Source organism: Fringilla coelebs (assembly GCF_963513975.1).
Source record: "Fringilla coelebs genome assembly, chromosome: 1".
Lineage (NCBI taxonomy): Eukaryota > Metazoa > Chordata > Aves > Passeriformes > Fringillidae > Fringilla > Fringilla coelebs.
The window spans coordinates 63156757-63183991 of record NC_140028.1 but is presented as its reverse complement, the minus strand read 5'-3'; the positions used below and the strand labels follow the sequence as shown (position 1 = coordinate 63183991).

The following is a 27235-nucleotide window of genomic DNA, read 5'->3' as shown; positions in this document are numbered from 1 at the left end:
GTCATCCAATTTTTATATTAGGTAAATGTTTCTTCCCTTTCTAGCTTTCCACTGAGACTTGTATTTACAGTTTTCAGTTGATAACAAGACTTACTCCTGGAGGCAGAGGTTTTTATAAATGTTGGCATAGCCCCCTCAGTCGGATGCAATTAAACCATTAGTGAGGAGCTGTAACTTTGGGACACTGATGGAGTGCATGGCAAAGCTTCCAACTCGGTCCAGGTTTTCTGAAAGAAAAATATCCCAATACATGAGGACTTGAAAGTTTTTTGCAAACCCATGGTTTGAACAAACCTCCTCTGCCAGCCAAGAAGTGGAATAAGACCCTGTGTGTTCTCCCTCAGCCATGGGTGGACAGATTGAGGAGTGATGCAGGAACTCACTCCTCTGACCTTGCCCTGAGAACCTTTTATTAAGGTAAGGGATCTTTGGGGCTTCTAAGTTTCAGTGGATAGCAGTGCTACTGGAACACCATTTTGAGACTGGGTTAGATTTTAGCACCTGGAATTCAGCTAGAGTTCAGCTGTCTGTATCTGAGAGTCATCTAGCTCCATTTATAGTTAATGGAGAAAGGAGAGAGGTTCTTCCAGGGTGCAATTCATCTCACCTGTTTTAGACATCTATTTATTGATGAGATGACTCATTTCTTGGAAATGTTCATTCATCTTAACTTTAGCAATATACTTCTAACACCCTTCCTAGTTAGTGTTGGAATAAAAAAATATTTTATCTGTCATGGATTAAGAGACTTCAAATGCATAAATTGTAGGTTGCTTTCATTCTGCCTAATCAAGGAGGATTTTACATAAGGTGCTTCCTTCTGTAATTATAAATCAAAGCTCTTTTAGCACTGATAGCATTTTCTTAAGCAATATTTAATTATCATTCATTTTTGTTTGAATTATCCTCTCAATGAATTCTGTTCAGAATTTTTTTAGTAAACAGGCTCTTCCTGAGTGTAAGAAAGGTGTTTGAAATGTGTATGCATGTAAGAATTATTAACTACTATACATTGTCCACCTCTAATAATATAGGCAGATCTTGAGTCCCTAATTTTTGGGTCAGTAGTGAGTCTCTGCTACATGAGGACTACTACAGAAGTGGGTTTGAGGGTGGTGGTAGATACAGTGTGTCCTTTGAAAGAAATTAATTATCTTTTACTAAGCTTTGATTTATTCTTTAGTTCTGTGGTACCATGAGACTTTCCATCTTGTTCTGTTCTTATTTCCTAGGTTAGATTAAATTCACCAATGTAAAGCAGCCTTAATATGTATTCTATGGAGTTTAAATTTATTTTAATTTTAAAAAAATTCTTTAATTTTTTTTGTCTCTTAACTGATATTTAAACCCTGTGAAATTTAATTTCCCAGAAAAAGATGCAAGTGCACTCTATATTCTTCATTTGATGTTCTGCACTTCACACATAATAATGTAGAGTGCCTTTACTTGTCTGCCTTCACATTCCCTCCAAAAAAAAATACTGAGTATTTTAACACTCCCAGTTACTTGAATGCTTGCACCAACTTCAGTAATCCTATTGCATTCCCTTGCTGTAGTAAACGAGCATTTCTAAATTCTCACTTAATTACTTGCACTTCTGGCATTGGTTTATGTATTATTAAATAATCTATTCTCAATATGGCTCCTATTTACTTTCATAATACCTGACATGAAAATTACTGTTGTATTATAATACAGCTTCCAAACCCTTTAATTTTTTCTGCTTTCTCTACAAGTCACATCTGAAAAACTTGTAGAAGGATGGTCGTCCTATTTCCCTGGAAGCCATCAGATTATCCTCAGTTTTGTAGATGTTATCTCACAGTAAAGGAACCAGAAGTATATTTTTGGTGTATTTTCTTTTTCGATTTTGTTCATTGGTACTCCTTAATTCCTCGTGTGAACAGATGTTATTTCTTATAGACTACATCATTACTTTCAATCCTTGCCTACTATCTTAGAGATCCTTGCTGGCTTGGCAAAGCTGTATTTTTTTCCTGTAAGGAATGTGTCATTCCTTTCCTCTCTCAGCTGTACTGTTGAGTTGTGTTTTAACTTGTCTTAGTGTCCAGTCTTAGTGAAGAGAGGTTTCTTTTTCGGACTGCTCAAAGACCTGCTGAACATTATGTGCATGTTCTTAACATGCCTGTAGGTTAAGTGGAACTTAAACTTTTCATACTTTGTCATTGTGCAGATCCTTGGGGTTTTTTCCTAGCTAAATTTTTTTATTTCACTGTAATATGCTGGTTTCTTCAAATACATCACAGTAACTGATCCACATCTTGATAAGATGAATTGATTTTTTTTATCCATTGGAGAGAAATCACCCTCTGACTTGGACTGTCTGTAGGTCACCCTAAAGCCCCCTAAAGAACCCTACATGCCTATCAATTCTTCTTACACACAACTGGTAAGTTTAACAGGATGGTTCCTGATTATGTTTAACTTCTGTGATCAAGCAACACAAGAAAGTTAAAGTAAGGAAATTTCTTTCTTCCTTTAGAGAATTTGGGAGGAAATTAGAGAATTTTGTAGGTGACTTCGTAGAGGTTTATTTTTTAATAGGTATGATTTGTTTGACAATCACACATATGTAGGTTTTATGTGAAACCATATTTAGTACTGCCATTCTGGGCAGAAAGGAGGATAGTTACCATTTTAACTGGAAGGTGTAATTATAGTACAAATACAACAAAAATATCACTAGCAGTGTTATTATTACTCCAGTCTGAAACACATGAGGGCTTCTTGTAGGCAAGACTAAAATTGATTGCATTAGTTTTCAGGTTAGACCCAGCTACTAACATCCTACTTCAATGAAAAAAGTAATATTTTTTTGTGAAAACCTGTACTGTGGCAGTTTACCCAAATAAAAATCCAATATTCTTGGGTTCCTTCTTAGCTTTCTGTCACAATGAAAACCATAAACATGGTACTTTTATAAAATACCTGATTTCTTTTGAACAGAAAAGGAAATCGGATGCAGTTCTGATTTTGTTTCTCCTTTACACAATAAAACAGTTTAGTTTTTTAGTTTTTCTCTAAATGAAACTCTTTCCTACTAGCCAAAATAATATTTTACTGTTTCCTCTTGGTGTATTTTCGCTTCATCTTTTATTTTTCATTGTCTCTCTGCCTCAAATAAGGTTGTACCACCTGTTTCATTTCTGCAGTCCCAAATGATGCGTATATCAATGAAAGTGTATCCCTGCAGTTTGTATTTCTTGGGTGTAAATTTTCACTTAATACTTCTAATCCTCTAAACGTAATATGTTCCTTTGGAATGGAAATAGGGATAATTATGTTTGCTTGTAACACATTGTATAGTGAGACCTCTATCTATACTAATCCCAAAAATTGTAATCTGTCCTATGCAATTACTCACAATTTACATTTTGTCCATGTAATGAGGAAACTCCTTCTTATCATTCAAGCATTTGTTTTGCACACATATATTTGTATGTCTGTACCGAAACTCCTAAAGCATAACATTTTGTAGTGAACTGTATATCCTGGACAACAGGAAATCTTAGTAAAATATCTGACTGTGTGATCCATCTGGTCTGACCAGTTCTCATTTGTTAGGCATCTCTTATGATCAACATCTGGTGGGATTAGACTGCCCTGAAAGACAAGGATTTAGCTTGCTGTACTTACACGCAGCTTTAGTGAACCAAAAGGTCATTGAAAATATCTGTTAAAAGCAAAGTAGTATGATTAATCTAAAAATCATTAAATTAATTTTGTAACTGGTAGAGTTAGGATTAACTGAGTGAACTGTGCCTTTAGATGTATAATTTGAAACAGTTTGAAATGCTGGTCAGTGGAGACCCCTAAATCCAAACTAGCATAACTAGATTTACAATTCATCAGGAATATCACCTTTCTTTACTGTTTTCCTCAGAAAAAAAAGATAAAATTGGCTTGCAAAAAAATGAAATAGTGTGGTCAAATGGATGCTAACTATTTACTACAGGTCACAAGGTGCTTGCACTCTGAAGTAAGCAATCTCATCTCACCTGAAATAAAATCACTATATGTACAATTTTTGTATCCTTGTGAGGGACAAGGTCATTTATGTATTGTACGCAGGGAATCATCACACAGAGTTCATGTAGGAAATAAAAAACAGACAAAATTCAGTGTCGGGGCTCTGAGAGCACCAAAACCTCTTTCTGCCCCTGAGTAGCACCCTAGGGCTGCAACCCTCCACCCTTTCCCCATCCCTGACCCCATTCAGCTCAGCTCAGTGCCATCAGTCCATGCCCCTGTGATGCTGTGGGGGGCTGGTTTTTCATTCTCTCCATCACAGCTATGCCTGGCAGGTACCCGGTAAGCTCGTCCCCAGTCCTGTCATTTTGGAATGGACCTGCCATGGGTTCTGCCTGACCCTGGTTATTTTCACCAAACCTGCTCCAGACTTGAGGATCGACTTCTCGGCTTTACACTGGACCTCCCTTATTACCATGGACTTGCATGGGGGTGTCCCCTCCTGGCTGGAAGTGGCTGTTCTCTCCAAGACTGTCCGGGCTGGTTGCTGGCTGGTGAGGTCCCTGGTCCAAGGGCTGTGCACTTGTGCCCCACTTCCTTAGGTTGCCAGACCTAAGGATGCTCCCCAACATTTTCTTCGTTTTCTTAAAGCTACATCCATTCTTTCTGGTACAGAGCACAAGTATGTTGACATTTTATTTCTTCTAGACTCACCATTTTTTACATCCCAGTTGTTTTTTCTATCGACTCTCTCAGTTTGATAGAGATTAAAGAAATTAAAATTTCTGCCTTTGCAGTGCAAGTTCGTTGTTCCTCAAAATCCCTGTATTTCTTCTTTCACAGGTGCAGGGTGAGGGACTTTGTTGTTCACCTCTCAAACATCACTAAATTTGATACAAGAGCTATGAGGTAGGCAAGTATTGCTGCCATCCACTTCACAAGAAATTGTACAGATTGACTTGGTAGCAAACTTTAAAACCTTTATTTCAGTCATAGGAGCTGAATCAAAGGACAGCTCTGGCAGAATGAGAGAGAAAATACAATTCTCTTACATCCCATCTTCACTTTTGCCCAAAGCAAAAGGGCCGTTCTTTTCTTCCTGCAAAAGCATCCCTTACAAACTCTTCATTTTTTGGAACTTGCCCCTGAGTAAACATATTTGCACCCCAGTATTTTTTGCGGTTGACCACACAGAATAAATATGTAGTATGGTGAAATACTGCTTTCATCTAGTTTTGTAGGCACTGCAGAACACTGCAGAAGTGTCTTTCACTGGTTTGTGAAAATTTTCAGGTTTATAAATGACCAGGGCTGGTAGTTCCTGTTTTGGGAAAATGAAATATTGCGGTCTTTATGTAAAGTTGATAAAAACAGACGTAGAGCTACAGCCTTCATTAAATTGTTAACAAGAGTCTAAAATCCTGTGGAATTACATTGCTGCTGCGTTTCAGTTGGTGCAAAATTTCCTTAGCAACTGTGGATCCCCATAAAAACTTGATGCACTTTTGTTACCACTTTGTGACAGCAGTTTCTGAAAGCGGAAATTATCCTATTTACACAACAAAAACCAGAAGCACAGTAGTTTAGAGTTCTCCTTACTTGGAGGTGGTGGAATGAAACGATTGCTGCTGAGTGCTAAAACTGCTTGTACTAAAACTGCTGGTGATACGCTTTCCAGGACTGCAAGCATCTGCTAAAACAAAACATGCAGCATTTTGTATTCTGAGTTTCATAAATTTCATCCAAAATAGGAATGTTAGCGTCAAGATGGGCAGCTCTAGAAATGGAGGTGGCTGACTTTGGACCTTAATCCAAATCAGAAGATTCTGTAGTAAAATTTATCTAAAGGAAGTCAAGAACCTCTGTAGAAAGAAAAGCACAAGTTTCCATTCCATGATATATTTAGAGTATTTATAAAGGAAGAAAAGAACCTGAGGTTGGTGGGGAAAAAAAGTATGGAAATAGGAAGCGAAAACTGGAAAATATAGTTAAAAAACTCCCAGATCAGGGACATAAGATGACATGTGTCAGACATAGGTCAGAGCATTGAAAGGGAAAAATCGTCTTTTAAAAAAACCTTGCAAATTCTTAAAAAGCTGCTAATATCTTGTTGGGATAATGGGAAGGAATCACCTTTCTTTTGGCGAAATCTCCACAACAGATGCATCTGGAAAACATATCTGATTGCAGCAGTAAATCTGATTGCAGCAGTAAAGGGAAAAGGTTTTTAACTTCTTTGGCACAAAACCTGGTAAGGTGTGACTTTCGGGAGATTAATCAGTGGATAAAGGAAAAGCCTAGGATCTCTGAAAGCTACAGATACTTTGTTTATAGCAGATGAGCCAAGGGAGATGTCAAAGAAATTTCTCAATTGCTGAATTTAAATAAGCAATGCTCAGAAATAACCCCAAACATACGCAATTTAATTCCTCAAGTGCAAAGTTCTGAAGGGATGGAATCCCAACAAGTCAGTAGACAGCCTCAAGTATAATTTTTATAAACATCAGCCTTGTGCCCACCTCTGAAGCCTATCCATGAGTATTAATAATATTTAATGTGTTGTTTTTGTCATTGTTCTTATGTTAATAATGGCCTAATTTGACTAGTCAATATTTGGTAAATCAGCTGTTTTCTGCTCAGTTTAGCTGAGTAATATTAATCTAGCCTTTTTTTGTTTAAAAGGCTGACTAGTATTGATCAGAAAATATCAGAAAAGCAAGTCTGAAACTAAAAAAAATTGCTTCCATACAGGAGAAAGACAGTATTGCGTAGAAGCATATGAGAAGTTGTACTCCTTTGGAAAGTACATTGATGCTAAGTAAGGAAAATGCTACTTTTTGTCAGTAGCAAATTATAGTTCTAGTGTTTTCTTACAGTAGGTAGAAGGATTTTGGACATTAGCTAAACTATGATCAAGAGAGGTTTGTTTTATTTTGTTATTACTGATGTTTGGTTTTTTTTAAAAAACCCAATTTTTCTTTGTCTCAAGAAAAACCTCAGTTGTAAGGAGCTGTTAATGGCGTCGCTGGAAAATAAAAATAATTCAGCTTTACTAGTATAGAAGCAGAAGTCACTATTGATCACTTTCTATGAACACATTTTCATATAATAAGTTTAAAAACTGGTAACATCACAGAAGGATAAAGGATGTAACAAATCTTGGTGGACTGACCATTCTGACTTGCTTCTCTGAGATAAAACAACTTTTAATAAAAAGTTACTTATATGTTCATTTATTCTAATCATTGTAAAAGGTTATAAAGTAAAAAAAAAATGTGTCTTAGTAATTTTAAAGCATGACTAAAGGGGATAAGATGACATAAAGGCCATGAAAGAAGTAATTAAGGCAGCTGGTGTAATGATGATTGTCAGGAAATGACCCATACAGAGGGTCATCAGAAAGTATCTGCATATGCTACACAGGCTTCTAAATTCTCCTGTTTAATCTCATGTATCTTCCATCCTCTTTTTAATGTGTTTGCATGGGGGATACCTGTTTTACACTGATTTGCTTCTCCTATTTCTGCTATTACAAACAAATTAAATAGACAATCACTGCCATTGATGTGATCATAATTCTATTAACTTAAAATTGGTGTGCCACTCTCTTCATTTCAGTCTGTAATCTTGTTCCAGACTAAAATTATTTTTGCTTATCTATTAGGAATAGTAATGTGAAACTGGTTTTGCAGTTGTGTGGCTGGAGGAAAACCAGCAGCAATTAAGACAGAAAACCTTGAAGAAGTTATATGGAAAAAACCCTAAATCAGAAAGCCAGATGGCTTTGTATGTTGTCTGCTCCTTTGTGCTATTAGGCACCTCAAGGAGGACAATCTTGCCACTATCAAACAGGTGAAAAAATCTGCTAGTACCTGGTGGCATGTACCTCCATGCCAATTCTACCTCTTGGTGCCCCATGGTGTGACGAGTGGTCTAAGAGAGGGGCTGGCCACAGAGAAGTTCATTAGGCCTTATGAGCCCCTGAGTGATGTAAGCTAAGCTCTGCTGATTCATGCTAGGACCAGCTGAAATAAGTACTTGAGAATGTATAAGAGTTCTCTTGATGAGCCTTTTCCCTTTATACTGTCTCAAACATCGCTTTGACTCCAACAAAATTTTTGGTCCTATCAGCCCTGGAAACAAAAAAGAATTGTCCACCCCACGACACAATGTGGGAGCCCAGTTTGTGGGGCTGTGTGTGAACTTCTATTTGCCACTCATAGTGAAGCCCAGCCATTGGTACAGCCATTGATGGCAGAGTGGGGCTGTAGGGGAATAGCACCTTGGTCACATTTGAGGCGAAATGGAAAAACCTGTGTGGGTGCGTATATCATTGTCAAGATCATTGCTTGTCATTGCAGGTATAAATGCAGTCCATCTGCTTCCTTCTCACTGGCTCTCGGTTCACTAGTTTGCCTTTTTCTCAACTTGTGACAGGTGAGGAATAATCTGGCTGACGTCCTTAATGGCAAAGACATCGAGATTTCAGATAGTGAGAGTTTTTCCGATGATCCCTGCACAAATGTAAAGAAGCTTAAGGTATGTGTTCCTGTTTCCTGATGAAAAAGAGAAAGTGGTGATGGTTTTGTTTCTATGAAGAGGACTAAGGAAATGAAGTTTGTGTTAGAATGATGTATTATGACATTCCATTGCATAATAATATCAAAAAATGTCATTTTGAGTGCCTAGTCTTTCTTAAGTTAATGGTCTATGTATATAGTAAATATTTTTAATAGTTCCTGGTAGTAATACTAAACAAAGGAAGTTGTTGCTGGCTTAATGTTTGCAGTTAAAGCCCCAGTAATAGTGATATATGTGTGAAAACTCTTGAGGTTTGGAACCAGAACACTTTTAAGGTGAATTGTCCTGTAGAAAGAATATTGAGCCTCTTTCCATTAGCTTCATTACACATTTTAAATTGAATTCTTTGCTAACAGCATCTGCATGATTTCAAATGAATCATAAAGAAAAAAGAAGAAAAAAAAATTTGGTAGCAGAATAATTTCCCATCCTTCTCTTATTATGATGATTTATTAGACTTCTGGCATCTCATAAAATTAAAACTATATTTTAGCATTACCATCCAGCACATCCAGCAATAAACTATACACAGGAGAGATGAATCTTAAACTGCACAGGAACATGAAAAAATGATTGAACAGCAGGAGAAAGCACTTTTGAATGGCCAAGATCAAATTGTTTCTGGCATAAAGTGCATATAACAAACAATCAAAGCACGATCCTGCAAATGCTTAAATATGTGTAAAAAGGTTACAAAAAAACCCTGCAATAAACTAAATTATATTTTAAAAAATTACATTAAAGCAATATTGACCTGTGTAAGACTAGACCACTACTGAAGCTAGAAAGGTTCTGGAGCATGTAAAACTAAGTGGGCTTTATTATTTTCACAATCTAGCGACATAAGCCTGAATGTTTAAAGTATTAATAAGTAAAGTTTATGTTTGTGGAAATTTATTTGTGTCTGTCCAGTCTAAGCCAGTTTGCTTTTGCTGTCTGGAAACCTGTCTGGGTGAAGAGACTCCAGTGGGTGTTACAGTAAAGTCCATATTTTTGATTAGGAATGGTGTACTAATAAGAAAAAAATGCATATTAAGCATCTTCAGGCTGGAAGTCAGAAGAAGCAATGTGATTCTAACTGTCCTCTGCATCAACAACACACTGGGTTGTTTTACAAGGAATTCCAGATGACTGAACTAACAGAATAATTGTTATCTCTTTATTTCTTCTTCAAAACAAATTAGTAAAATAATAAATAAGCAATTATCCCGAAAATTGCTTGCTCTTGGCAGAAACATAAGGTTAGTTGTCATTAGGTACATATTTGACACAGAATTTAGCTAAACAATTCTAATAATATTCATTCCTTTTGTCAACATGTAAACCTCATATCTAAGGTAAGCTGGTATCTGCTTATCTGTAATACCTTTTATTTTCACAAACACATTTAAATTAATTAAATTGATGATTATAGGATGGAAAATAATAAAATCTGGCATGATTTGCAGAAATATACCTTTATATTTTATATTTCTCTCAGTAACACTTTAGTTTCTACTGCATTCTACTGCACAGTTAAAAGATAAATTTAAGTTCAAGGATATCTTTAAAACTCATTTTTGTGTTCAGAGAAAGGGATGGGTTTGTACATCCATGTGAATGCTTGAAAATTCTAAGCATGCACAGACAAATTATAACAGCAATAACGCTTCTGCTTCCAACTTTTTCGTGTTTTGCATGTAGGACAAAAGTGTTACTACCATCATGTTCTGATGGTGGGAGTTGGTGTCCTCTGGTTCACCTTCACCATCAGTCATTCCACAGCTAAGGTCAGAGGCTTATCTCTAGTTCTTCAAGTGGACATTCAAGCATTTAGAAGGCAGAACACGTGGCTACCTCTTTTGTCAAAGTTACCCAGGATTTTGTAGATTTATTGATAACCTCTTGACTGTCAGATAGTGGTAGAGAATAAGACAGAGTATCTGAGCTATTCAATTTAGGTATCTCATAAAGAGCCTGCCAAGACGTTGACTTTTCCTGGCAGATGAGATATTGTAGCAATCCTTCTCTGAAAAGCTATATAATACAACATTGTGGTGTTATTCATTAGAAATGAGACAGATTAAAATCTGATCAAACAAGGGAAGCTCTGAAGGCTGAAAAAAAAATAGCTGCCTATTTCAGCATAATGTGCATCACTCAAAAACTCTGAAAAGGCTAAAGGGTGTCTCGTGTCTGAGGCTGTTAGAAATGACAGTGAAGGAGACAAGTTGTTCTTCATCCCTCAGCAGAGCATCTTAGATGTGTTGATCCTCACTCTCTTCAGGGTTTATAATACTCAGCTCCTGGTGCTACCAAATACATTTTATAATTGATAGCCAAATAATATCCTCACCTATGAGAAAGAGAGAGAGAGAGAGAAAGAAAGAAAGAAATTATTTTTTAAGGCTGTGCTATAGTCTTAATTCATAAAACATGTTTTTGTGCAGGGTTTGCCACAACTGTGGGTAAATGAAATGTAACTGTTCTTCATTTTCTTGTTTGAACTTTAGTCCATATGGGAACATATGTATTTCTTACTGAGGGGCAAAGCTTAAATGTTGATATTGCTACTGTAATCTCTAGGAAGAGTAAATATGACAGCTCACCATCTGGCAAACAGTCTAAACATTGGTCTTTTTATGTAAGTGCAGTTTTGGGAGTTGCCTTCCCCCTGGGATGTTTTTAATCATCTTGTAGATCACCTGCCTGGTTCCATGAATTAAAACTTCTTCTGTCAACTATGTTTTAGCTCCATGCAAGCAATTTACAGCTCTCTGGAAAAAAGCCTTGGCGCTTGCTGGGATCCAGTGGGTGATTTCTTTGATCTCTATGAGGAAGTTCCACTGTGTTAACTTGTATCGTTCTGCAAGCATTTGAATAAAGGAATAGTGTATCCTTGCAAGGAAATCATGTTGGTTTACAGTCAGTTAACAGTATGAATGAAGGGGTAAAAAAGTTATGCCCATCAGACATCTGATGTATCTCTTTGCATGAGTTTGTAATGTGGACTTTGGCCCACGAGCACTGACATGAACCCAGCTCTGATACACTTTGGCGCAGACTTCATTGTCTGTGAAGATAAAACCCCTGCAAGGACTTGAGCTTTGTGCAGTTTGAAGCTTCAGTGTCACTTATGTGAGATGGAGCCAGCAGACCCAAGCCTGGCATCCAATGGATCTAGGCTTATTTGCAATCTTAAATGCAATTCTTCGGGAAAAAAATTGGTGAAAATGTGGAAGGGAATGCAATAAGTGGAGTTCAGGAGGAAGAGGCTGGCTGAGGAGTGTGTCATTGCACAGAGGAAGATGCTATGCATGAAAGAGGGAGAACTGTTGAGGCTTTCCTAAATTACATGTGTTTCTGACACAGAATTCCTTGGTTACATGATTGCAAACTAAATTATGTGATAACCAGGAGGAAGCAATGTCTTTAGGTGTGAAACCACACACCACAGGCACCATGACTTCAGTCTGAATGCTGTCACACACTGAAGCCACACAGTTGACATATTTTGTTTGTTTGTTCTTTTAATTGGTTCTCATCATGTTATAAAATGGAATTTCTTCGATTTTAAGTTTAATTATTAGGTGCTGTGCTGTGCCATTTATTTTTAATCAAACTCTGCTACTCTTTTTTTCAAATGTTAAGTCTGCATTTTTATGTTCAGAGCAGCCAAGTGACTCAGAGCTGAGGTTCCAAGAATAACTAAATTATTTTTAAAATGTGAAAAAAGAAATAGTAGATGAGGTGAGTTTTTTATCTGCATAATTCCTAAATCTATTTATTGTCCTTACAAAAACTGCAATACTGTTGCTGTAATTTGTGTAATTTGTTTGTTTAGTTTCATGTAACCTTGTTAAATTTGTTTATAAAGAATCTAATCCACTTGAAAAAGATTTACATTACTTTATCAGTCTGCAGCTAAATATAAAAATGAAGAGAAGCAGGCTTACAGGAAATGCACAGGTTCAGAATGAGCAAAGCACATCACATTATTTCTGATTTAAACCATGCTAAGAGTGATACTGTTTTCATGCATTTAATTACAGAGGCATTCTAATACCTTACTGCACTGTCCATCATAATTTTTTCTGTTGAACAAGAAGTATAACAATAAACAGTGAAATTATCTGAGCTAAAACTCTTTGACAAATTGATTTAATTAAAACTTAAATGTTTTTTGCTGCTGAAAATCATACCGAAGCATATGTTTCTTTTTTCCTTGGAGAGGGAAAGAGTTATTAGTAATTCTAAACAGGTCTTATATGAAATAAATGAAAAATTTGATTTGCTCAAGCTTTTGCAGAGAACTCTGCCTTTGTGTGAAAGAAAAAGTAATGTGAAGCCATAAAAGTGTGTTTTATGGATATTAGAAGTAATTTTTCATGTTAGGGAGAGGTTAGTCCTGCTCCTAGAGAAATATTTTCCTGCATGTGCTCCTATATTTAGGAAGACTCTCTTAATATGTTTCTAAGTATGAAAGTAAAATTGTCTTTGGAGTTCAGTCATAGGTTCTTAAGCTATGATGATTTTTTTTAATGTGTGGAGGTGGGAAGGAGTAGAGAGGGAGTTGACAATGGGTTGTAGTGACTGTGGAGAAGATGGTGTATGTGTGAAATCTTTAAAAATTACTAAAGAAGGTGTAATATCAAGTCATTTGATCTCACAAATCTCATTTCTTAATTTTAAAGCTTTATTTCATGCAGACAGTGAAAAGTTTATGTCTTCAACTCGTTCTAATGCGCAAAATGGTAGAAGAAATATTGCAAGGAAGCAAAAGAATATTTGATATTTTAGTGTTATTGAATACTAATATTTGACTGCAGTATCAGTTTTACTGTCATTACTACTATAGACTAATAATTTTCTACACCTCACCTTTTTTTTTTCTTTTGCAGTACTTCAGGTTCTTGGACTTATAGAAGATGAAATAGTTTTGTATTAATTCTGTCTTGAGCTGTAATCTGTGCTAACTCCCTGCATGATCTGAATGGCCAGTAAAGTGGTATCTGGAAGCTGTGACTGTGTTTAACTGCCCTGTATTTTATTCCATCTGCAGGGCAATGATATTCGGATAATCCTTGGCCAGTTTAATGAGGAAATGGCTGTGAAAGTTTTCTGCTGTGTAAGTAAATACATTTAATTGCATATCAGAATAAAGAATGTGCTGGGTTTGATAAAAAAGTAACTTTAGCATAAACATTTCTTCATGGAGTTCAGCTCTGTGAAGGTTTATATCCTAAAGAGAGGTTACACTTCTGTAGTTCCATTTCTCTTTCAATAAAATATTTTGTCTTCAGTGGAATTTAGGCATAGACTGCATGGTTAGCTTCTTCTTATTACTTTCCTGTAGTGGAATTAAGTGCTAAATCAAATTTGAACTTTGCTCTTCACATGAGATCCAAGGAAATACTTGCATATGTTGCAGCAGATAGAGAGAGAACTGCAGGATTTCAGTCTTGTCCGAGAACTGTTCTGGTGATAATGTCTGTGTGTATGGGCTTGGCATGTTTTGCTTTTAAAGAATAGGAAATTCAAGACAGTTCCTATACATCCTAACTCAGCAACACTAATAATTTCTGCTACTGAAAATGTTGCTAATTGTACAGTTGTCCTTCCCATCTGACTGCTGTACATTTTACATGTATTACATGAAAGCAAAAATTAGTTGGTGAAAAATAAAGTTTTTTTAACCATAGCAGTGAGACTAGCAAACATAAAATTCCCTATCCTCACCATTTGTTTTTGTGAATGTGCTGCAAACTTATCCACTGTTATTACCATTAAAAGTAGCAGGATTAAAATGTGGATTTATACTTTTACCAGCCTGAAAAAAATCCAAAAGAGAAAGATTTTAGTGGCCTAAGTGTTGAGTTCTTGGTCTAAATAGTTAGATTAATCCAAGAACACAGTAAATATAATGGAAAAGCAATAATGACAGTATCTAAATTTCCAAGGGGTTTTTTTTAGCGTTCACTTAGTGAGAACAGTTACCTATCCTCAGAAAGAAAGGAAAGGCAGAAGTTCAAAATCTGACTGCTACATGTGTCTCAGATGCATTTTGGCTCTTACTCAGCAGCTGTCCCAGTCGGTGGCAAAATTTGGAAAGGGGATTGTAGAATATATTTGGAAGGCACAAAATCTGTTTTCATCCAAAAGGAAATGGAAAGCATTATTTCATTTTTCATTCTTCTCATCTCTTATAGGTCTTTATAGAGAGATCTTTTTGTACTGCCATTTAAATTTGATTGACAGAGATAATCTCCTATTGTTTCATTCCTGGAAGAAAGAATGGTACTTCTGCAGCCCAGATCCTCCTCAGATCTCTTGGGTTTGGGCTGCATTTCCCCAGCAGAGGGGTCCTGGTCAGAATTATCTTCCAATCCAACATTAGCAAGAGATTGGCCTCATTTCTCACTGGCCTTAATTTCTAGTTGCATTTCTCTAGAATTCTCCTCCAAATCCATGTTCATGTGAGGCCACTGAAGAAATCTTAGAATTCCTTAGAGGGGCAGGCTGTCCTTTAGTCTGCATTGCTGTCATCCGAAGGGTTCCAGGGAGAGGATGTCTCTGTCACACGAGCGCTGGCTGCAGGTCTCTGTGGCTACAGTTTGGTGTGAACATGGGAAATGTGTGTTTAAAGTGTGATGGCTGCCTCTAAAGCACATTAGTGTCAAAAATAATAAGGTGGATTTTTCTGGAGCCTGGAGAAATCTGAAATATCATGTATTTAGGCTTGTTTAAATGTATTTATGTGAGAGTTTCAGCAGGAGACTGAGTGCAGGAGAGGGCAGTTCAAAGTAGGTCATTTATAAATTAATGCACTACAATATGTCAGAAAGCTTGTTATTATTCATAAAATATATTGTTGACTCATGCACTCCTACAGATATATGTCTAAGATCACAATAACTTAGATTTGACAAGTTTTTTAACTCCTCTTTTCCATGTGTATCTTCAGACACATTTCACTTGTGATTCCTTGTTATTTTCTGCAGGGTTACTCATGTCAGTCAGAAAAAGGCTTTGAGTTTGTTAAAGGAAGATGCTTTTTCACTAATGCAAGATTTTTTACTTTCATCTTTATTTTCACTGATTGTGGTTTTATCCTAAATATTATTTGCAAATGACTTATGTAGGTGGTGAAACCTTTAAACTTTGCCTCACTTTTCTGCCTGGATTCAACAGTCATATTCTGTGAGGTTTCCTCAGGACATCCATAGGAGTTCATATAAGATCATAGAACCATTTAGCTTGTAAAAGGCCTTCAAGATTATCAAGCTCAGCCATTAATCCCTCACTGCCAAGTCCACCACTGAGTAATGTCCCTAAGTGCCTCATCTGCACATCTTTTGAATGCCTCCTGTGATGGTGACTCAACCTCTTCCCTGGTCCCTGATAATCCTTTCAGTGAAGAAGTCTTAATATCCAATCTAAACCATCTATATTGCAACTTGAGATCATTTCCTTTTTTCCTGTTCCTTGTTATTTGGAAGAAGAGACCAACACCCACACCCACACCAAAAAATTGGACTAAAAGATAGTATAATTCAGTAGCAAACTTTAAAAACAGGACAGGACTGGTTCAAGCCAAAGTGAATGTTGGCAGGTATTTCCTACAAGGATTTAAATAAGTTTAGCTGTTCATTTATCACCAGTGTCAAAAGCAGTGAGCAATTTTAGTTCTGTGGGAAATCTGAGCTTCATAATTAATTTTCACCCCTGTGGGATGAATGTGATATTTTTTTGGAATAGAAATTAGAGCTTTTTGTTCAAAACTTAATACTTCAACAATCAACAAATTGCCAGTAATTGTTTGCTACACATAAGAAATATCTATTGTATGAATCTCTTTGTTTTAAATAAGCATTTATTTATGGATTCAAACAAGGATGAAATTGTTTAAAAAGAAAAAAAATAAAAATTCATTTTCACAAGAGCAAAAATTGTCCATTAAAATTTCCTGGCTGCTCGACAGCAAGTCAGGGCTTTGCATTCTACATAGGGTATGGGAGAAGAACTAAGAAAAATGTATGACTACTTTATGCTGTTCTGGTGGTACAGGGTATGTGCAAATTTCTTCAGTTTGCTTGTCTGCCAAAAAATCTTCCTCTTAGAAACTGAAACTTGTAAGTATTTGTCTATGTGCACTCAAACACTTCAAGAAGGATCCATGTGCTTCAAATACTTGTATCTTTTTAGCATCAAAATCATCTCCATTTAGCAGAATCAACAGGGAGAAAATAGTGGCAAAAAAGCATTATTTGCAATAAGTCTTCTGGGACACAAACACTGAAATGTCTGAATACTGTCAGCTGTGCTGTCACTAGAAAAATGACTGCATGGTCATGGAGCTCAGCCTCAGAGGATCTGATTTTCTTCCTACTTTTGCCTTCTCCAGACTACCCTTCAAGCCCTGTCATTCCACCATGTCTCAAAGGAAGATCTGACAGCTCTTCAAGTATTTGTTTTGCCTTTTGGTAAACCAGATTGTTGCAGAAATGTGAAATTGTAACCAGTCTTTCAGGCAACCATGCTGGGAATGGTCCCTTGTTTCCAGGATGAAATTTCTGGCTATTTTGAAACTTTCAATTTTCAGCTGATTTTTCAGGGCATTCACAGATTATGCAGGAAACAGTACAAGTGCTTATGCAAACAGAAAATTTCCAGCAGCTCTAATTTCAGAATAGTTCTCAGCCAATACTTTCTGGCAGCACACTACTTGATACTTTAATCTCTACAGAGCAGGGGAAGCTACCTAAGACTGTCCTTCTCTAAAAGCACTAGTCTGTGTCAGTTTGCAGCCTCATGATTTGAAAACTGCCAGATATAAAACACTGAGTGACTGAAAGGTCTTGAATGACCTAACTGTATAATGCAAACTCTTTTAGAAGGGAGTACTGCAGGTTGGAATTGCTATTTCCCTCACAGGTCGCCCTGGAATTCAGTGTCTCCATAGCTGTGCAGGAGGGCAGGTGGGCAGGAGGACAGAAGCAGATATGGTTCTGGAAGGGCAGAATTAACAAGCAGGAGAAAGACAGACTGTTTATGTGGATTGTGGAACAAGTAATATATGAGATGCAAGACACCAGGTTTCAGACAGGACTTTCAAGCAGCATTGTATACAAAGCCATGAAATTTGATTTTCTCTGAACAAAAGCTTCTGCAACGAGGCGCCAAATAAATCTGCTTTGTGCACAATGCTGTTATGAACTGAGCTGGCACCATTATTATAGACTTCACAGATTTAAAGCCCATTTTTAATTTGGATATCAACATATTTAGGAGGTTTTCCTATTTCATATATTCTGTTACTGATCTTTATTTCTCTGATAGGCTTTTTGTATGATCTTTGGGATACTTTTCAAAACACTTATTTCAGAATGACTAATATGTCCTGTTTGCATTCTTATAATTTCCTCCTTCCGTAATATTTTTTGTGAAAAAGAAGCAGTTTTCCAGTTAAGAGCTCTAAGGTTACACCATGTATTTCTAAAAATTAGAATTTTTATCTTGGGCCTTCTATCTCAAGTATTGCTTATATTAGGAGCCAAAGAAACATGAAACCTGCAGTTTTGAAATGTAGTCTGACTGAAATGTCAAAAGAAAAATATCTAGTTGCAAGACAGTGCAAGAAACATCTGAGATAAAATTTGCTAATTTTATCCTAAAACACTCTTCCCAATCAAAGAGAATATTTAAGAATACATCAGCTTTTAGGTACAACAGCATATGTGACTGACTAAGAACGTATTCCTGTTTCCTGTTATAGATATCTGCTAAGTATTGAAAGGAGCTAACTATAACCTCAGTATCTTGGATTACAGTTGGCTGAATTCAGTATTGCAACAATATAGAATTTCATATGAAGAAAGTTCTTGCTGAGAAAAAAATCATTAAGGTTTTGCTTTATCAATTTCATGCTCCTCAGAAGGAACTGCTAATTTAATGTTACTGTGGTCTGCTTTTTAGCAGTCACCTAATTCATATTTGCCACGTGTGATTCGATGGTACCTATGATCCAATAATCTAGTCCTTAGATTGATTTAAGGGGTGATAATTACTTGATTTAAATGTGGTAGCATGGTAGTTCTATCACTCATGTAATAGTTGTGTTATAAAGAACTTTCTGTGGAAAGCTGTGTCTTCTGTTTGTCTTCTTCTTTAACTGCTTCAGTTCTAGAATACAGTTTCATTTTTCTGTTTTTTTAGGAAATGATCCAGTGAAAGAAAAACAGGGTTTATTAAATTCTCATTTCCTGAATTCTAAAGTCAGGAGTCTTCAAAAAAAGTCTTCATTATTAGCAAGTAATTATTCTAAATGTTTAAAATAGTTGTGTATTCCAATTACACCATCATTTCATTAATAATGAAAAAAAAAGTTAACCAAAATCAATTGGTTTTATGTTCAATGCCTCTATTACAATGTCCACTTTATTTTCTGTTTTTCTTATTTGCAGGCTTATGATGAAGAAATGTATGGCAGCAAATATCAATGGATTATTCCAGGGTGGTATGAAAATCTTTGGTGGGAAGCCTGGATTAATTCTTCACAGTGTCTCAGCAAACATCTTCTTGCAGCCATGGAAGGTTATATTGGAGTGGATTTTGAGCCTCTCAGCTCAAAAACGAATAAGACTATATCAGGAAGGGTTAGTACTTTTCTTCCATCTATTTTATTGTACCATCAGTTGTCTCACTGCTGGGCTGGTGCAGGAAGCACCAAGGAAGGAGGTGAAGCTAAAGGGTTCTTCTACCAAATGACCTGGAAGTTATCATAGTTAGTTTAACTTCTTTCCATTAGTTAGCAATTTAAAAATACTTCAAAATCAAATCTAATTATCTAAAGGGTAAGAAAGCAAAGAAGTCCCTTGCTTCAAATCTGTCCTCTTCCCCCAGTCTGAACATTATAGTTAAATGTACATTAAAGTTTGAATTACAGTCTTTAGTATCATGTGCTGTCAGTCTTTGTATCATGTGCTACAGTCTTTAGTATCATGTCACTTCAAGTTAAATAGTTAAGCACAGAAACAGAAAACTCTTATTGAAACCTATTCTGCAAATGGCCAATTTTAATGGTGATTTGTATCTCTCAGAACTAGGGGGCAGGAGGTGAGGCTTGTTTTAAATATAAACATTCCATAACACACATAAAATTTTATCACAGAACAAATCCATACAAATGCTGACCAATGAATAAACATGCCTGATTTTGCTGCTTTTTTGTTGTTTTTTTTTTCCATCTGCCTTTCATGCCTTGCTGAGTGAACATGAAAGGCAACTTTACTGAAGGGTAGCTCATCATATGACAGCACACCATCCAGAGCATAGTGAACTTGAAAAATATAGACTTGCCACTCAAAATTTCATACTGAGCAAACGGTTGCTCAGGTAAAGGTTATTTGATTTGTGTTATCCTGTAAGGTGCTATCAGACCACTAATTTGCAGGGATAGAGACTTATTCCCTGTTCTGGTATTATGGCTCACCAGTGTACAGATTTGGTTGAGCTGGAGCCTTTTGTACAAAAGTACAAAGGCAAGTTGTAAATAAAGCAAGTTGTCATTTATACAGTGAGGCAGTACAACTGCTTTCAGTATCTCTGTCTACTAGTTCTGCTTCTCAATCTCACCAGCAGTCTTTAAACCAAGAAATATATGTTTCTTGAATTTTATTTTCTTTCATAATTTTTATTTTGGAGGTCCTTTAGTTATGCACATCTCTAAACTGAAGGGTGCAGTTTGAGGTGTTGGTTTAGATTCAGCTCTGTAAAAGGTTAAGTACTGAGGTAAAACTGAATTTTATCTCCTCTGTAGACTCCACAGCAATATGAAAAGGAATACAACGCTAGACGTGGTGATGGACAATCCAGCAAATTTCATGGTTATGCCTATGATGGAATGTGGGTGATTGCCAGGACCCTACAGCGGGCAATGAATTACCTGAATTCCACCAACAAGCACCAAAAAATTGAAGATTTTAACTACTCGAATCAAAAACTTGGCAATATTTTTCTGAATGCTATGAATGAAACCCGGTTCTTTGGAGTAACGGTAAGTCCTCGTCAGATAATTGTGGGATGCAGGAGGTTTGGGATTTTGTGTCAGTAATTGAAACAAGTATTAAATATTAAGTATGCTTGAAAAAGAAACAGAGTTGCTTATTTCTTCTATCTTCAGAGCTTCCAGTTCCACTTTATATTAAAAATTAATGCCTCGACAGTCTTGCTCGTTACCTGTCTTCAGATGCCAAGGGATGACACTGTACAATTCCTCAATTATCAGATTTTTAAGCGTGAATGTCATCTGAATTAACAAATCAGACTGGTCTCAAGGGAACCACAAGTTTTGCAAGCTGCAGTGACCTTTTAAGCGAATTTTTTTAGCATGTAAGGAGTACCTGGAATGTGATCTGAAAATACATATTTCTCTCCATCATTTAGGTTTGAAAATAGGCTATAGTGCACTGTCTCAAACTCCAGTCCTGTACATCCTAGATATTCTTGCAACATGCTTCAGTTGTGATTTAAATTTATTTATAATTTGTATTTTTTCACATTCAAGTACAAAGCATGCTCACATTGACTTAAGAACTGCTCATATACAATGGTATCTTCATTCTGATTTGAATTGTACAATTGCAAACCCTTAGTAGTTTTTTTAGGTTTTTTTTTTTTTCATTTATTTACTTTCTTCTGCTTTTTAGCAGAGTAAAATCGGCAATAGGAGTGTGGTCTTAAAGCTTCTTAATTGCTTAATTGTATCTGAGGCAATATAATTTGGAAGTTGGTGGTGCATATGTGTTCAGGAGTCTGCAGACCTCACCAAGAGAAATGAGCAGCCTCCATTTCAGGGAAAATGGCCTTTGGAGTTTGCAATAGCTGCAACAAGGAGCCTACTGGAGCATGCTTTGTTGAGCAAAGTGCTTGGTCTGCAATATGGCTAGAGATAAGGAAAACAGTGTTTGAAGAAAAGTGTTTTAGTGGTGCACAGAGGGGCACCTCCTTGCAGCAAGAGCATGGAGAAGGTTGGAGGGAGCTGGTCAAATCCTGTCCCCATGTTAGAACAAACTGCCTTGGATATCAATTAGCATCTAAACTCATTGAAGTACCAGAACTAAGGTTGTCATACATATCAGAAACTGGTTCAAGGAGGAAATACCTGCACAAATACATCAGCAAGGTGTAAAGGCTCGACCTTTTGGTGTCCTTGTTAATTGCTGAAAAAGTTTTCTGTGATGTGGTACGCACAATTGAAACTAATTCAGAATTTCTAAGTAAAAAACAACCATATTGCAAGAAAATACTTGTAACTAGTTGCTTTTACAGTATGAATTTTGCTTTCTTTTTACGCTGAATTAGACTGAAAGGTTCAGCAAAAGAATTTGCTGTTCCATTGTATCTGCAGTAGGACTGGATCTTTGATGAAGCTTTCAGACAGTAGCAGCAATGAACCAGACTCTTCAGGGACTCAGTTACATTTGTCCTGCATTATTCCATGTACGTTATCTGTCAATAGGCTTGAAATTGAATATTGCTGTGTAGTTACTTTTTGGTTTGGTTTTTTTTTTCTTTTTTTTTCTTATCCTTTTTGCCTTCTGTTTAGTTTTGCAGCCAGTTATGGTGAAATTTATAATTTTTATTAGCATTGCCTAATTTCCCTTCCCTGCTTCCTCTCCAACAACAACAACAAAAAAAACCAACGAAATCAAACCCAAAAAATCTAAGATTGAAAGAAAGCTCTTTTTTACTAGTTTCAGAGACACCAGCAAAATCTCACGAGCATCCCTTTAGGGAAGGAATGAATCAAAGCTTCAACAGCCACATTCAGCTGTATTTACTTACTTTATTGTCTCATGTATAATGGTTTTCGGGGAAATTACTGCATGATTATTCACTGTATTTAGTACCTGTCTGAGGTGCCTGGTAAAATATTTCTCTTTGTCACTGTTCAACCAAATCATAATAACAATGCAAAGCCCAAATCTGGTAATTGCAAGGATCATGCTTCCTGTACCTGTAATCCACAAAAAACATTTTATTGAGAGAGATATGGAGAGAAGAAAGTCTATAGCAACTACTCTTTCTTAGGGCATAATTGCAACACACAATGCTCAAGCATTTCCAGACAGCATGGAGAAAAAAGAGTTTTAGAAGAATATTAATTATTTTGCATTGTAGTGTTCAGAAGGTTGAAGCTGAAGGAGCAGATTGATTTTTACCAGAAATACTTTAAAACTTTTTTTTTTCAGTCTAATAAATTGCTGTCATTTGTTACCTAATTTAAAACTTTCACTGGAATATGAGTTTTAAGTCTTGGAGTGTTAAATCTAATTTCATTTTCTTTCCAGAATATGTATTTTAATATACTTTTTTTTACAGTTTATTTTTAAAAACTTATTCTAAACAGGAAAAGGACATTCCTTTATTCAAGATTATCTGTGCCAAATATAAAGTGAATTTTGGGAAAAAAAAAGAAACAAAAGGGAGGCTAAATCTTATCAATATTCAAAGACTCATCCAATAATAAACAATGTTGTTATTTTTTAGATTAGAAAAGATAAACAAGAAGCTGTAGACAAGAATCTAAAACTGGAAAATCTACTAAGTAGCTTTCTCTATGCTTTCTGTGAATATGATATCAGAAACACTGTCATGTCATAAATAATAAATCCCTTTACCCAGTTTTCATTTTCTTTGAAATTATTTATAGAACACAACACCATTGGGTGGGAAGGGGTTTATGGAATTTTTTAAGCAATTTGGAAAAGACCTGGGATGAAGTATGCTGGTTCCTAATTATATGGAATATAATTCTTTCAACTTTCTGTTCTATTTATTTTTTTAAATTTATAATAATTTTCGAGGAGACAGAATTTAGAAAATAGATAAGACTATTACCCAGAGACTTGACATGACAAATCCTACTTTTATGCATCAAAAACTCAGTACAAAATGTTATTTATTCTAATTCTGCTGTCAGAAATCTATTGGAAGGGAAATTATGGATATTCCTTAAACATTCCTGAGGGTTCTGCTCTCTTCCTGGATTTTTTTTTCTTAGCAAATTGATTCTTTCTGTTGTTTTGCCTTCATACCTATCAGACTTATAATCATGTTGATTACCATATAAATTTCTTGTGTATTCTGAATACAGAGCAGGAAAACATAAATTTGGTGTTCTATCAGAAAAGAGTAGTACAGCTATCTACTACACTTCTTAAAAGATAAACTGGATACTGTTTTACAGGTGGAAAAGGGTTTTGTGGTGAGAAATTCAGAACAAAAACCTGCAGGGATCTTCCTATAGTTTTGTTAATCTGAATGTCCTAATTCTGGAGGACTTTCAGATTTACTGGTGTTGGCCATTTTCCAATTGAATAAGGCATTTCATGGTTAAAATGCCCCCTCTGCAATGACCAGCTTTCAGGACAGGAGTGCTTCTGATTTGGGACTAGTTTGGCTTTCATGGTGTGCATTTTTCTAATTTTCTTATTTATCAGAGCACTTAATTGGTTATAAATGAGAAAGTTGCTAAAATTAAAAAAAAAAAAGGTTTTTGAACTTTTTTTTTACAATTTTCTTAATCCAGATAGAGGCATTTGTAGAAACTGAATGCAACACTACCCTTGTGATTTATAAAGTGCCAGGTCCTGTTTCCTTGCTAAATATTTTCCTCTTCTCAAATACTACACATTCTTTCTGATAACTTGAGTGTCAGAAAATGGAAGAAAATAAGTGTTTACACAGTTTTTTTGACACAGATTAGACATCCGAGGAGTTCCCTGATGTAGTTGGTAGAGGCACTGGAAGTAATTTAGATTTGCAGGATCAACTGGAGTGTCTGCTGAACTGTTAATGCTTTGAATCAGTACAGAGTGATAAAGTGATGGGAAAAAAGATATGTCTGGGAAATGTATATATATGCATTTCAATTCTGTAGCATTTTTCAGCATTCCACCTATAACATGTTCATCATGTATGTGTGAAAGCTGAGGAGAATTTTCCACAGAGTCAGAATTATTCTCCTAAAGCAAGACCGTTTGTCTAAGAGATATTAAAAAAAAAAAAAGAAGAAGAAAAGTCAAACTTCATTTTGTGCAATGCTATAGCTTGGAGGCTTTATAATTAGTGAAGAATTAGTGCTGCCTTCTCAGGATACCAAATCATGTTTATTGTATACCGAATCAAAATCCGTCTAGAGAATAGATGGATTTTTAGTCATTTTTTCCCTTTTTTCTTCTCTTTGTAGAGACTATGGATGATTACACAGTAACTTACAATTACAGAAATATTTATATTTGTTTGCGAGAAAATGTTGGTTATACTTGGAAAGGTGTCATAGAATGGTTTGTGTTGGAAGGGACCTTAAAGGCCTTCTAGTTCCAACCCCTCTCAGAGCCCCATCCAACCTGGCCTTGAACGCTTTGAGGGATGGGGCATCCACGATTCCTTTGGGCAACCTCTTCCTGTTCCTCAGCACCTTCACAGCAAAGAATTTCTTCCTAATATCTAATTTAAATCTGTCCTCTTTCTACTGCAATCCATTTTCCCTTATCCCATCACTACATTGCCTTGTAAATAGTTATTCTGCAGTTGTCTTGTTGCTTCTCTTTAGGCACTGCAAGGCTGCCATATTAAATACCGCATTTGTTCTCAGGATATCAGAAGTTTATTTTGGTTCCATGGGGGAGCCAAGTATTGAGAAAAATGCAGTGCATGTCAGAAGTTTTTTTTAATTCCTTTTTTATTCAAAACATTACACTATTTTTAAAAAATGGTTTTCTGTAATTTTTTATTTGCTAAACCTTAGTCACTGATGTGAAGTCATGAATGCTACCATTCTCACTGATTTGTGCCTGAACTGTTGCAGCAGGGTGTTCTGCTTTTTGCATTTATTGCTATTATCTGTTATTGTAAATCAAGTTTCAAAATTGTTAATTTATTTCTCATTCTTATGACCTTCTATTATTTCTGTGTAATGGAAAAAGAATTGCAGTGGAGGAGTGAGAAAATTAAATACAGTGTTGTCTTTTCCTTTTATGTCAGCCAGAGACTAGCACAGTAGGATAAAATTCCATCACAGTAGTTGCTGCACAATTGAAACCACAGCCATGAAATAGCTTTCAAGTCTGTCCCTGGCATCCTGCATTTGAATGGTTCTAGTCATATTTTATAACTGGAAAAAAGCTTATTTATATGAAGTTTGCTTTGTATTTTGATGCTGATTATTTCTGAAGATTTATCTTAGCAGCTTGCCTCCAATTTCCAGGCTTCAGAAGCCACTGTGCTGTACAGGCATCTCAGAAATACAGGACGTGTTAGCAATGGAATAGGAACAGGAGAAAGTATTTATTTCATGTCATCCTGGAAAAATAACATACCCCATATGCTTAAATTAAAAAATGTGTCAGTCTTTGGCAGAGAATCAGATAAAATTAGCATGGACTTCAGCAGGATTAATTTATCCTTAATATGGGAATCTAAAAAACATTTCTATTAGTAGCATTGACCATTGGGGCTAATTTTGTTTGAATGATTCTGAATTATGCCTCAAGAGCTATTTATACCTGCAGTTAAATTTTCTTTGTTGGCATGGCTGAGATGGGGTGAATAGTAAAAGTATTGGGGGGAGGGCAGAAATTTCAATTTCTTGTTAATACAGAATAGAGCTTTGAATGAACATTTAATTCTATAAGAGGGGCAGAGGGTAGAGCTTTAGTGCGCAGTGGAATACTTTACACTATAAAGACATCGGTTATTGAGAAATGCTTTTGAATGTTCAATCAAATTCGACTTAATTTTGAGCATTTGAAAATTTCTTGTTGGACATTAACCACAATTGGCTGATTTGAGGGAGTACAAAAAGCTAGCAAAACAGATAGTCAGGAAAATCTATAAATGTATGCACACACACACACGCTCACCACCCCACTGACTCTTGGCGAATCTCAGGCTTTTCCTACACCTGACCCCGTGAGTGTGACCTGTTCTGAAATTAATTCCTTGCTTTGCCTTTTGATTTTTCAGAACTTGATTCCTGTTAGGGCATTTCTTGTGTAGCACAAAAAAGAAAAGCACTCGGGATCTGGATGTGTGCAAGACCCCCTACAGAGCTTTCTGGTTTTCTTGAACCTTGGATCTCCGTTTACCTGAGAAGAGATAAATATGGTGAATCTCTTACTACATTACTCCCTCCTTACTTCCAGTAAATTATCCAACTCCCATGAGCAAGTGAGAGCAGTACAGTGTGTTGGTGAACTAATTTGCTCTCTCTGTGACCAGTTCATTTAGGAGACTCCTCAAAATAGAGAGCTCTTAAACTAAGCCATCAGCAAGTTTGCATAAGGTCATAAACAATGTTTGCTCATTAGGAAAATTCATTGCAAATGTTTTCATCTGCCAACAGTGTAAAACTGCACAGAAAAGGAAATACTAACTTTTAGAAATGAGATCTGAAATTAACTGTGACATTTCAAAGATTAGCCCTCAAGCTAATCAGCAGTTGACGATTTAATAGTTGTAGTAGGTGTCAAATAAAAAAGGCTTTTGTCTGAAGTTGTAGAACACTTACTGCAGCATCTGTCATTTTAATAGCTGGATATTTGATGAAAATAAATGAACAACATACATTTATAGAAAAGCTAGTGAAACATTCGCTGGCTGATATCTCTTAGCTTCCTCT

The 27235-nt window shown here is 36.1% G+C and overlaps 1 protein-coding gene across 1 annotated transcript in view; it reads left to right on the top strand.

Annotated features, from left to right (window-relative positions):
* The window catches only part of GABBR2 (gamma-aminobutyric acid type B receptor subunit 2), a gene marked incomplete at both ends in the record, with an annotated part of 450697 nt that overhangs the window by 204536 nt on the left and 218926 nt on the right, over nt 1-27235 (top strand). Inside the window, 4 exons of the mRNA XM_084216671.1 lie at nt 8428-8529; nt 13613-13678; nt 19014-19205; nt 20369-20605. Coding sequence (XP_084072797.1) covers nt 8428-8529; nt 13613-13678; nt 19014-19205; nt 20369-20605 — 597 coding nt within the window. The remainder of the gene's footprint in view (nt 1-8427; nt 8530-13612; nt 13679-19013; nt 19206-20368; nt 20606-27235) is intronic.